We start from the raw sequence: 13,871 nt of genomic DNA, 5'->3' as shown, positions 1-13,871 counted from the left end.
TAATTTAAATATGAATGGTGCAAAGCTTTTGTAATCAGTTTTAAATTAACTAGATATATAATGAAATTAGATCTAGTATTAAAATAGAGGTAAATGTAACAGAAGACATGGAGGAGAAGCCTAAAAGTGGCAATGGAATTTCATTTCATATTTAATGGAAGTGATACCTAAAACAGAATTGTGGTTCAGTGGCTTTGCTAGCCTTAGGAGATATCTGATAAGGTTGAGGGATTTTTTCCCCTTATATGTAAGGTAGCTTTGAAATTTAATTAAATTTGATTAAATCAATCATGGTGGTTAAATTTGTCTGTGACCATATTAGCATTATAATTTTTCACATCAATCTATTAAAACGTTATAAATAACCAAATTCTGTCAAATCGAACAAATATGATTTACTTTTTTTCCTGTATTGATGGCAGGATAAAGCAATACTTTCTGAACTAGAAGGCCATCTAGCACCAGTAACTGCTGCTGAATTTTGTACTTGGGAGAAAAATATACTTATATCGATTTCTGAAGATAGAAGTTTTAAGGTAAGTCCATTGTTTCTGTCTTTTGTTCTTTTTCACTGCAGACTTATAAAAGTAAAATCACTTAAATATTATAAAATGGAGATTTTTAAACCAGAGAAGTAAGCATTATAAAAAACAATTCATATTAGGAAGAGAACTACAAACTTTGTAATATCAAGAAATATCATTAACTTTTGGTCATTCTGTATTGCTTGTTTTCTATATTTTTCCTACTGTGAAATCAGTTGAAAACTTATTAGATTTTAAGAGCATAGAACAAATTTAGTTTCCTCTGAAAAATTTGTTGTTTTATATTTGGTTGAGGAATAGTGAATAGTGATATTTTACTCTCATTTAAATTAGGTGAATTGTAGGTGTAATTTTCTCTATACACCAGGAGCTAATTCCATAGATTAGAAGTGCTAGCAGCGTAGTGAATAATTTATTTGAAATTTTGATATTATTATTATTATTATTGTTGTTGTTGTTGTTAACAGGGCATCACATTGGTTGTTTTCATGGTGATATAAATTGACTATTTAATCTCATGTATTTTTCAAAAGGTTTGGGATTACTGTATTGGACTGCTAATATATCAATCAGCAGTAATAACAGGTAGGTTTTAGATGCATACGATTCATTACCAACCTATGTTCCATTTATAAAACAATGTGTGCTAGTATTATTGCTTGGCAGAATGGGCAGTTGCTGTAGCTACTTATTCAACAGTGGTTCTGTATCCATAAGAAATTCATTGCAAGGGTATGAAGCATAAAGATTCATTGCATGGGAATGAAGAATCTCTGGGAATCAGGGGTCATATATATTTAATAAATAAAATAAAGTTTTCAACCAAAGATTTCTAAATAATTTTGAAAAGCAGCTTCTGGAAAGAGAGTTTGAAATGGAGAAGCTGTGAGATGGGGGAAGGCAGAAAACATAAATTATATTCTTAACTCATGCTTTTGTCTGCAGCACCTTTGTGCAATACAAGTGAGTTGTGATTAATATGTGTTTGAATAGTGTGATATTCAAACCTCTGAAGTTGCACATTCTTAGTATACAATTATTTTCAGCAATTCATGAAAACATTGTGCAGTATCAGCAGTGTGTTCACTTGAGGAAGAATAACACCATTTGCCATTTTTAGACATAGCAATCCATTTGTAAGTTTTACTTTGACTTATATGAAAATTCAGATTAAAGGCAAATTTAGGAATGGAACTGGTTATCAAAACCGGGGACTGCTTGTATTATAGAATAGTTTTAAATGAACTATAGGTGGTGCTAGAGTTTGTATTATAATACATTAATAACGGAGGACTTTTTTTTACAGCGTTTCCTCTTTTAAGTCTCTTTATTGATGAAGCAAATAAACAGATTATCACTGGATGTGCAGATGGACAGGTAACAAATATATACACAGTGTGACTATTTGTAATTTACTATTATAATATTAGAAAATTCATATTTCATTTCTGATGAGCCGGTTTAGATCATAGTTCAATAATATACGCCTTCTATTAAAGTCTCAAATTAATCTATTTCTAAATGTCAAGGTAATTGACCATTGCCTTCTTCCATGATTTTTTTTTTTAAAAATTGTTTCATGTATAACTTGGGATTCCCAAAATATCATTATATATAGAAAATATTTTACTGTTTTTCTCTCTTTCTCTGTGTGTATACATACATACATACATACATACATACATACATACATACATACATACATACACATACACACACATACACACCTATTATATATTTCTCTTTTATATACATATATAACTTTTGCATATATAGTGATTGCTTATTTTCACTCATTTTATACTTCAATTATAAAAAGTAAGTTGTAATGCCAGGAAAAGTGATTTTAATTTCTACATTATAAGCCAGTCAAAATAGAAGAAGTTGGTTGCCAAAACATTGGTGAAATTTAAGAAACTGCGGGTTTTAATTGTAATCATTGTACTGAAAAAATATGGTATATTATCCCAATTCAATGGTTACATGCTTACCACTGAACTGAGATAATAAAATTAAAAACATTTTTACCGTGATTAATGTGAAAAAGTAAGCTACAGTGATTGTATTCTTTTTCTTTCAGGTGTGGATCTTCAGCTTGATTAGTGGACATCAATATCGCTGTGTGATTCATATTAATATAAAGAAAGAGAGGAAAAAGTTTTACAACAAAGTAACAAAGTTTGAACATTTGGGTAATGTTGGGCAAAGTCATTTTACAATTTACTGGTTGGCAAATAATTGAATATGTGCTGTACTAATTTACACTTTTTGATTGGAAGATATTAATTCTATTGTTCAAACATGAAGTGCCTTCATAAAGAAATTAAGGACAACTCAGAAATTAAGACAAACTTGAAATATCCCTGCTGTATGTTATTTAAATTTGTTATGCCAATATTACCAGAGCATGAAGTCGGTGAAGAGAGGTGATGGGCAATGATGTGCTTTGCTGAGTTTGTACCATATTTTTTGCTCCAAAACTGAACCTAAACCATACATTACTCCAAAACTACAAATAAGAAATGTAGTGTATTTCAGCGTAAAATAATTGAAAATCTCACCACAGAAATTGACCAACAAATCCACATTTAATAAAACTTATTAAGCTACACTTTTTTGTAGTTTTCATTGAATATCTTAGTAATCTATTTCTGGTATAATCACACCTCTGCATTTCCCAGATCAGAAGCAGAATATTTCTCAGACATGTACTGTAAGCAATATAGAAGAAGAAGAAGATGTGGTTGAAACTACCTTTCCAATCCTTAGAATTGAACACTGTGATAACCCAGCAAATTTTGGTGATGAAGAATCTAGGTGAGTGGGTTCTTCAGCTGAAGTGCAGGCAATATAACAGAGTTGGAAGGGACCTTAGGGGTCTTCTAGTCCAACCCCCTGCTGAAGCAGGAAACCCTATACCATTTCAGACAAATGGTTGTCCAATCTCCTCTTAAAAATTTCCAATCTTAAAAAAAATTGGAGCACTCACAACTTTTGGAGGCAAGTCATTCCACTGACTTCACACTGTCAAGAAGTGTCTTGCCTTTCAGCCCTTCTTCTTTGCGGCAGCCCCTCAAATATTGGAACATTGCTATTGTGTCACCTCTATTCCTTCTTTTCATTAAACTAGACCTACCCAGACAGGGACGCGGTGGCTCAGTGGGTTAGGACGCTGAGCTTGTCGATCAGAAGGTTGGCAGTTTGGCGGGTTGAATCCCGAGTGCCGCGTAACAGTGAGCGCCTGTTACTCGTCCCAGCTTTTGCCAACCTAGCAGTTCGAAAGCACGTAAAAATGCAAGTAGAAAAAATAGGGACCACTACGGTGGGAAGGTAACAGCGTTCCATGTGCCTTTGGCATCTAATCATGCCGGCCACATGACCACGGAGACGTCCTCGGACAAGCGCTGGCTCTTCGGCTTTGAAACGGAGATGAGCACCGGCCCCTAGAGTTGGAAACGACTAGCACGCATGTGCGGGGTAACCTTTACCTTTACCTTAGACATACCCAATTCCTGCAACTGTTTTTTATTTTATATTTTATAACACACTGTTTTTTATTACATTATAAAATGGAAAAAATAATCAGATAGATGTATATAATATTCTGTAGTAGGTTTAAATGTTACCATAACTGTCAAAGGTTATTGTATAGTGGGGATATTGTGATAATTAAATAATGTAGAATACCAAAGCTTTTAATATAAATATACAAATTATAAATCAGACAAATCAAAACAGAGAAAAGTCTCATCTTGCATCTTGCAGGGAAGTGATATTGTTTGAACTGTGTCTCATTTAGGGTTCCTTTTCTGACACTGCTGTGATCATTAATTCTAAGTAATTATCTTGCAATGTTGAGCACTTATTGAAAAACAGATTTAGATGTTGTTTGGAAGAAGGCTGCAGATCCTAAGTGTTAGAAATTCTATCTGTGCATAATTTCCAGTTCATACAGCCATGACATGTAAAAGTATATTCTTGTATATAAAATGAAGATACTTGAGGATTTTTTTAAAAAAATATAGTTTGTTTTTGTGTAGATTTCCTGATGTGGGTACCCAGTATTTGTGGATTGGAAGCTCTACTGGTTTATTCATAATTAACAATGCAAACTTTGAGTTGGAAGCTGCTTTACATTACAAAGGTGATGTATTTATGATAATCTGTACTCTTTTTCCTCTCTTTTAATAAATAAATATTACATTAATTTCATATATGGAAGACTTTGATTTCTGTTTGCAGTGAACAATATACAGATAAACAATTCATTAACATTTATTTGTTTCTTAATTTGTGATTATCACACTAGAAATATATTTCAGAAATGTTCGAATTAAAATATTTTGTGTATTATTTCAAAATGCAAATGAGAAATGAAGTGGACTCATGATCTCATCATTGCTTTAATGAATTTTTAAAATTTTTGTTTTATTTATATTTGGTTGCATGTGAAGATTTCACTGGTCTTAGTATCCAGATTGCTGGATCCTGTGCTTTAAGGAGGAAGGCAGTCAATGGTAAGGTGAGAAATTGATTTTAAAATTTTCAATATAAGACAATATAATTTAAAACTGCAAATTAATTTTGTTTGGTGTGGTATAAATTGCTTCAAATTTAAATGGTTTACAAGTACACATAATAAAAATAGAAAATAGAAAAAAATACAACTTTCTACAATAAATAAATCATCCAACAATGCAAACTTCAACCCACCTAAATTTCTACAGCATCAGTTTGAGCCCAAGACTCTCAGCAATTCCATTATCTTGTTCAAGACTGGAGATCGGAGGGCTAAAAGTAGAAATTGGCTGCAAACTTTCCAACCTCTCTTCTCTTGTCGTAACAAATCCTTGCCTCCCATCATAATATCCCTATCCATCAATGCTGTAATTCTCCTCTCCCAAATATGGTCCCTCCTGGCTGCACAGCGGCCTTCCCCACTTAAACTGCCTTTGAGGCTCTCCACTGACAGAGATATCATCAATAAAGGAGAATGTTTGTAGCTCAGAGTTGAGATGGTGCTCTCAGAGTTGAGATGGTGCTCTCAGAGCTTAGCTGTTTTCTTGCAGACGTTTCATTACCCCAACTAAGTAACATCATCAGGGTTAGAAGAGAGTGGGGTTAGAGATATCATCCTCTGGCCAAAGCAATAACATACACCTTTAAAATAATTCCACATCCCCAGCCTATAGTTAATGTATCCATTCTCCCAATATGTTCATCAACACCAAGCTCTCCTACAGATCCCTTTTATGCACCTTTCACCAGGATTGAGACTTAGCCCTCATTCTCCCTATTCTCTCAGCACAAGAAAAGTCCATTCCTTTTTGGTCTGTATCTCTCATTCTTGGACCAAAGTTCTACCATTTTAACCTCCAACCAAGGTTCCCAGATGGATCTTCAATGAGCAGAATTCCATTCCTTCGATACAAACCTTTTTACCAGGGAGGGATTTATTTGCTTTAAAGAGAGAAATGCTTTATGGTTTTCTTTCTGCAGGTTTCCTGTTTGCTAACTTCTATGTTGGAGAACAAAATTGTTTTACTGGAAGTTAACGTTGCTGCCCTGTTGAGATGCCGGCAGAATAGTCTCCTTTTAAGTGGAAGGGAGGAAGGCTTTTCCGCTGTTGCAAGGTAAAGAATCATTTTTACTTAACCCCATTTAAAGTTCAGTTCCTTTTATTTATTGATGTTATTTCTGCCATCTTTATTCTTTTTATAGTTTCTTTGTTTGAAAATGTTTTTTGACAGCTTGTAAACATTCCAGAGTCACTGGAAGTCGGGCAGCGTATAATTTAATAAATAGTAATAATCATATAAGAGATCAGAATATTATTAGAATCAGAATTATTAGAACTATTAGAATTAGACTAGAGATAAACGAATGTGAAGATGAATTTAGTAATAATCAAATACACCTAATAACAGCAGAAATGGTTAAAAACTGAGTGAAAAGGATTAAAAACTGGACATCTCATCCACATTTATGAAAATGTATTGCTAAGAGACATAAGCAATTTTGTATCTAGGTAACAAGTTTAATTTAAAATGTAATAGATAAAACATCTTTTTCCACAACTTTTTATGAATAATATATAGGTAGTCTTCATTTAGTGACTGCCTTGTTTAGAGAGTGTTCGCAGCATCAACAGTGATGAAAACGTACCTTTGCAACCAATCCTTGCATTTACAACTTTCACAGGTCTGTAAAGCAAAGCTGAAGTAAGATCACTTAGACTACTGTGCTTAACAACTGACTTTCCAGTCCCGTTTGTGATCTCAAAACAAGATCTATGTGTCACATTATTCTTAGTGTTTGGTAGAAAACAACAATGTCCTAATTACGGTATTTTAAATTACTGGATATGCTTAATGCAGGTTATCTTCAATTTAGGTTATCTAATTATAAAATTGCATTATTTAGATTGCAATATCCATATAAGGTGAATAACTGGTAGACAGGGACCTGAAGCCAAAAACAAGAGTGGCCTACTTAAGATCACCATGTCAATTTATGATGGAAGAATTTTGTGATTTCATTGCTCATTCCTTCAGTTATTAACGTGCACCAGTTTAGCACATTTCTGTCAACTAAGATGTGATTGCAAAAATGTATCAAATGGGAAAATCCTTTGTTCTGACTGCATTTTGAGCTGTTCATAAATAAGTAATATAGGTGATTGCAGTACCAGGGATCTATTATTATTTGTAGTGAATTAAACATTTATCCTGAGAGCAATCTCTCTAGTGCTGCTCTTCTGTCAATTGTTATGAGCATCTTGTAGAGTTAAATATATAATTATATCTTTGGGTTTGTGGTTTTAGACATCCTCTTCTTGTGACCTCTCCCTTGTACCCGAAGAAGGAAAAAGCCAAACTTGTAAATAAAACAGGTAAATTTGTTAAATTCTGCAGTGATTAAATCCTTTGATTAATACATTGAAACTAATATCCCAAACCAAAGATTGAATAAAGGAAGAAACTGAGGGCTGAATGTCAGCTATATTTACCTCCCCCCTCCCCATTTTATTCATTATTTCATATTCTGAAGTATTTACTCATTATCCATCTCAAGTCACCATATGCCATGGTCTTTACCAGATAGGCAAACAAGGGTCAATATTTGATAAGTCAAAGTTTTCACATAACAACCTTTTCTTGCAAGCAGAATTATTTACCACAAATGTGACCAAAGCCTCAATTTACCCCAAGCTTGTTAGTGATATTCTACCCAAACTAATTACAGGCGTTCCCAGAAACCAACTTACTCTTGTCCATATCTTATCACCTCGGTACACTATTAGTATCAATGCTATAGATTGTCTAGTGGCTACACTTAATTGTGGGTATCAAAGAAGAATCTTATCAAAAGACCTAATTCCTTCTTGTATGCATCATCTTCTGAAATATAGCAGAAATACTCTCCAGGCACAGATTTTCTCCTCCAGTTTTTAAAATGTGGAATTCCTAACCTAGAGAAATAAATAGAAACATATTTCAGAGGAAGTCAGTGTTACTGTATATTCTGTTATCCTTTGCAGATATGGAATCACAGATATTCAGACAGGGCCCTCTTTCCCATAAGAAATTTCCCATTCTTTTAATGAGAATATATGTACAAATAGATTTGAATGCATTTTATCCATTAAAATCATTGGATAACACAAAAGAAGTCCATGCCTAGAATCATACAGCTGAAACAGGCTTTTAAGCTATCAAGTCTGGCCATCTCAATATAAGGATCCAGGTTAAAGTACCTCTGGTAAACTGAAAGGAAATTCAGCTCATCATCGGCCATTGATGAAGTGCTCTTATACTAGAAAAATAAGTTCTTTTTTTGTTCAATATTTTATTTTTATAGTCACAAATCCTTAATATTTTATCAGCAACATATTGTCTGGGTTGTTTAATTTATTAATACATGTTAAACTCCTTTCTCTCTACCTCATTTTTCTAGCCATTGATAAAATATATCCCATGTCTTAAAGTATTCTGAATCTTTTTTCAATGTCAGCCTGTCCATTTCTGCACAATCTAAAATTTTCTTAATTATTCCTCCGCTGGTAATTCTTCATCTTTCCAATGTTGAGCATATACAATTCTTGCTGCAGTTAATACATGTAACATTAAATATACACATTCCTTCTCATAATTTCCTACAATCATAACTAACAAAAATAATTCTGGCTTAAAATCTATGTTTCTTTTTTTAGTCATTTTCTCTAACCATATATACATTCTTGACCAATAAGTTCTATTGTGTCTGATGTCTTTTGATGTTTCTTATTGTCTCCAAAAGATTTTTTTTAATAATTTAAGATTAGCTTAGCTTAAAATGGTGATTTAAAAATAGAATTATTTAGTCTAACAAATGTACTGGGAAGAAAGTTGCATATCTTTTTGTGTCCATGTAACACTGGAATGGATAATATTAACAGAACAGGTGTTGTTTGTATTAGTGGAAGTCCCCTTACCTGATATATGTGACTCATGATATCCAAAGTATATTTTTAGTTTCTCTCTGTATATGTATTTCTTGATGCTTAGCTATTAAATTGATTTTAACTATAGATATTTCTTAATTTAGGTACGAAAACCCAAATAAAAGACAAGCCATTGGTTTTTCATAACAAAATTAAATCATCAGGTTATACATCAGCACCACAGTGAGTGCAAATTATACTGGTAAATTTAGTTTGTCGCTTTTAATAACAGTTTATTATTTTAATGTTTTAGGTGGTATTTTTATTGAATATCTGTAAGCAACCTAGAGTCACCTCGGCAAGATGGGAGACATAAAAGTTTAATAAATAAATAAAAACAATTGTCTCTTTTAGTTACATAAAGATTTGGTATATATTTAATGTAAAGTGGGCTGAAGGATAAGAAATAAAGAGTTTAAAATACTAGTTTAATTTAATATATCCATGCAGATGAGTTCAAATTTGGTAATACTGTGATTACCTAAAATGATAATTTATAGGACCACTCATTAATAAAATTATAAATTTCTTCATTATGCCCAGTTTTAATTTTGGAAGCTGAGTCCAACTAACTAATGTGAAACAAATGTTTAACTATTTTTATAAAATTAAAATTCGGACTCTGAGCTAAAACCATCCAAATTTTAATTTCCGTTCTGCAAATAGAACAATCTTTGCATATTAATCCATTTTTCTATTTTGCGTATATATATATATATATATATATATATATATATATATATATATATATATATATATATATATATATATATATATATATATATATATAATTTTTTATTTTAGTGGTGGAATAGAGCCAGAAATGAAATGTTTCCTCAACCACGATATCTTAATTAGATTTAAGATATCAAGGGGTATTGCTTGTATACTTAGAAGCATATTCTTAAATCAAAAAGGATAAAAGTGTTGAAGATTGCAATTGTGTTTCTGTTACTGCTAATCCTCCCTCCTTTGTTAAATAGTAGTTGTGTCACTCAAGGCATATTAAAAATTCATCCCTATAGGGCATAAGGTGTAGTTATCTTAGAGTCTCTTACCAAGTTTCCTGTCCTCTGTTCTCACAGAGCTGGCTTCTTCAGGTCCCATCAATTAAGTAACTTTATTTAGTGCAGGGGTCTTCAAACTTGGCCCTTTTATGACTTGTGGAATTCAACTCCCAATATTCCTCAGCCAGTGTGCCTGGCTGAGGAATTCTGGGAGTTTTTTTTATTTTTTTTTATTTTAATTCCATTTATATCCCGCCCTTCTCCGAAGACTCAGGGCGGCTTACAAGCTTAGCAGTAGCCTTCATTCTATGTATATGCCTGCTTATTAGGGCTTTCACACACACCCCAAGCGGCATTATTACAAAGTCAGCTTAATTGCCCCCAACAATCTGGGTCCTCATTTTACCTACCTCGGAAGGATGGAAGGCTGAGTCAACCTTGAGCCTGGTGGGATGCGAACCTGCACTAATTGCAGGCAGCTGGTGTTACTTAAGGAGGCATTAGCCTACTGCTCCACCAAGGTTCAATTGAAATCCACAAGTCATAAAAGGGCCAAGTTTGAAGAGACTTGATTTAGTGGAACGCAGAAATGGCTTTCTTTGTTATCACAACTGCCCTTTGGAATAATATCCCCTTGGTGATCTGCCTAGACCACAGGTCTGCAACCCGCGGCTCCGGAGCCGCATGCGGCTCTTTCAGCCATCTCCTGTGGCTCCCAGTCCTCTGCCATGTGCAGTCCAAAAAAAAAAAAGTGGGACTAAAAAAGTTCAACCAATCAATTCAAATATGCAGGATAGGTGCATATCTCGCCTTGGCTCCACTCTTCAGTCAAACCCTGTTCTGCGCATGCGCGCATGTACGTGCATGTGCACACATTTTTTGCGGCTCCCAGTTTTTCCTTTTGTGAGGGAACCGGTTCTGAGTGGCTCTTTCACTGTTTCAGGTTGCTGACCCCTGGCCTAGACTTTGGCCATCCTTAAGTGTTCTCTAAAAAATTGGGATTCAGGCCTTGGGTTGAGATGGAAGAACAGACTCCAGGAATTGCTAGCTATGTGGACAAATGTTTTTGTTCCCTGATAGTGGCTATTTTGCAGCGGTTTTCCTTCGTACTGTGCTGCCCAGAGTCATTTGGAGTGTGGGCAGCCTAGAAATTGTATGTATGTATTTGCAATACTGTTTAAATATTTATACTTACTTTCAAATTTCTAAAACTTGCACAACATACAACAGGACTGTAATTGTTGATATAGATATTAGTAGTAGATCATTTTTTTAATAAAAAAAATCTTGCTTCATGGATGTAATTATGTCCAAGTACCACGTTGTAGTAAATTCATCCATGCAGTTGATGAGTGAATTTTATAAAAATGAAATTGCCTTAGAACAGGGGTAGGCAACCTTGGCTCTTTTATGACTTGTGGACTTCAACTCCCAGAATTCCTCAGTCAGCTATGCTGGCTCAGGAATTCAGGGAGTTGAAGTCCACGAGTCATAAAAGAGCCAAGCTTGCCTACCCCTGCCTTAGAAGAAAGCATTGACCATTGATTAGAGTATGGAGCAGATATTAACTCTTACTTGTTTCATATGGGCTTTAAGAAAATATTTTTTTCTGATGCTGGAATTTACTGGTAATAGAGTGCTAAATATCATCATATATATTAGTCTTTTTTTCCCTGTTGTAGCATGGTGATGTTTTCCCCAAATTCAAAAGTAAAGCACAATAGATTGACATCGGAATGCAAGAGAAGTTGGAGACAGTAAGTAGTACAATTGTTCAATGACTACGAAAACTTGTTTAATACCAAAAGCACATTAGCATTATCTTATTTTATTTATTTTTATTTTATTATATTTATATACCGCCCTTTCCTGAAGGACTCAGGGCGGTTTACAGGGTGGTTAAAACAAAAAATACAAAAGTTAAAAACAGATTAAAAAAATTATATCCATCCCTGAACAAATAAAACCCCAGTTAAAATTAAAATTAAAATTAAAATGCAGTTATAGTATAACATAACCAAGTAAAATATTAAATTTATTTCAACAATTTATCATTTGTGGTATACAGTATTTGCACAATTCAAAATTAGTAGTATAGAAAGAAATGCTAAATCTCCTGTACTCTTGTTTCACTAATTGTTCTTTTCCCTTTTTATTTTTGTTTTATTATTGAAGAAAAAATAAGGAAGACTATCCACTTGGAAAATCTCCTCCAACCGAAAGTGTGAGGCAAATTACTGTAACTGATAAACCAACTGCCATATGCTGTATTCAGCATTCAGGTATGAGGGGGGAAATGACAACTTTCTATGGTTTATTGATATTAATAGTTATTTGATGGAGTACTTGGAAATCTTAAAGCTAACCAGTTCTGTGTTTACACAATGGCCAACTCTGGCCTGGGAATCTATCTGTCTATATTTTTTGGCATTTTTTATTTATATTAGATTAATTTGCTGTTACTTGTTCTAGGAAATGGAGAGTTATTAGCTTGTGGTTTAGCTGACAGAACTTTGCTGGCATTCAAATCAAACCTTATAGGAGAACCAACTGTTTATTCAGGTAAATTAATGTTTAGTTTTTTCTGTTCTTAGCTATCCTTATTTCTTTGTCCTCTGATCCAATATGATAAAAACAAATTCCAAATTCCAAACAATAGGACAGAAACAGCCAGAACAAATTCAACAAATTTTCTTGCATTTATGAAAATAATACAATAGGAAAATCAGTTAACAACTGGAATAGATCTGTTTAGAGGTTGGCCAAGTGAGAAGATCTAAGGTAGCTCATCTTAATGTATATAAGAACCAGAATATGACTTGCTGCTAAAAAGGTAAATTTTTCTTAATGGAAACATATTATACAGATCACAAAGATGAATAATTCCACTTTATTCTATATTAATTAAAGGCATAGGGATAACATTACTAAGTCTTGGCTCCCTCATTTTAAGGACACATATTTCACTTTAGTTCTGACAGTAAAATTGTATACATGGCTGACAGCTCCAGAAGGAAATGTTTTTCCCTAGGGGAAGAAAGTTTTCCCTTTATTCCAAAAATTATTAGAGTTGTTAAAAAGCGAGGCTTGTACCATTTATTCTTAGCTGATAGAGATTTCTTATGGTTAAAATGGAGAATTTTTCTATAAAAAATGGAATCAGTAAAATATCATTGCTAGGCACTAGGGGACAGCCTAGGACCTTTAAGTATATTAACGTTAGTAATTTCAACTAAACGTATGTGAAGTTACAAATATTAGGTGTGTCACCAGGATTTTATTTATATTTTTTCTTATGGTATCTCCAATTCACATCGAGCAAGAATGGGTAGCCTATGTGCCGCATAAGGACCGTAATTCCCTTTTTTTTGCTGCTCTTCATGTTCCCTGAAGTTGTGCCACTTAAGTCTATAGAAAACAACCTGTAAATAGAAAGAAGCACAGGGTAGTCCTCAACTTACTGGATAAGGACCGGAAAATATTTTTTTAAGCAGCACAGTCATTAATTGAGGTATCGTATAGACCAGGGGTAGGCAACCTCGGCTCTTTTATGACTCCTGGACTTCAACTCCCAGAATTCCTGAGCCAGCCATGCTGACTCAGGAATTCTGGGAGTTGAAGTCCAGGAGTCATAAAAGAGCCGAGGTTGCCTACCCCTGGTATAGACCATATCCAATGTTATAGTCTTTTTGCCATGGTTATTAAGCAAATCACCCACCATTATTAAACAACTATGACTTGTGACCATCTGCTGGCTTTACCACTGAATTTGCTGGTTGGACATTGCCTGCGAAGGTCACATATGATAATTATATGACTGCAGGATGCTGCAACTGT

At 33.7% G+C, this 13,871-nt stretch overlaps 1 protein-coding gene across 1 annotated transcript in view; it reads left to right on the top strand.

Moving 5' to 3' along the window:
- The window catches only part of WDR27 (WD repeat domain 27), a 65,384-nt gene that overhangs the window by 3,485 nt on the left and 48,028 nt on the right, over nt 1-13,871 (top strand). The window contains exons 4-16 of the mRNA XM_081313877.1: nt 423-536; nt 1,079-1,130; nt 1,852-1,922; nt 2,626-2,737; nt 3,227-3,362; nt 4,586-4,689; nt 5,000-5,067; nt 6,045-6,178; nt 7,370-7,437; nt 9,132-9,210; nt 11,717-11,791; nt 12,210-12,316; nt 12,507-12,596. Coding sequence (XP_081170003.1) covers nt 423-536; nt 1,079-1,130; nt 1,852-1,922; nt 2,626-2,737; nt 3,227-3,362; nt 4,586-4,689; nt 5,000-5,067; nt 6,045-6,178; nt 7,370-7,437; nt 9,132-9,210; nt 11,717-11,791; nt 12,210-12,316; nt 12,507-12,596 — 1,210 coding nt within the window. The remainder of the gene's footprint in view (nt 1-422; nt 537-1,078; nt 1,131-1,851; nt 1,923-2,625; nt 2,738-3,226; nt 3,363-4,585; nt 4,690-4,999; nt 5,068-6,044; nt 6,179-7,369; nt 7,438-9,131; nt 9,211-11,716; nt 11,792-12,209; nt 12,317-12,506; nt 12,597-13,871) is intronic.

This window comes from Vipera berus (assembly GCF_964194415.1).
Source record: "Vipera berus genome assembly, chromosome: 1".
Taxonomy (NCBI): domain Eukaryota; kingdom Metazoa; phylum Chordata; class Lepidosauria; order Squamata; family Viperidae; genus Vipera; species Vipera berus.
This window is presented reverse-complemented; position numbering and strand designations above follow the sequence as displayed.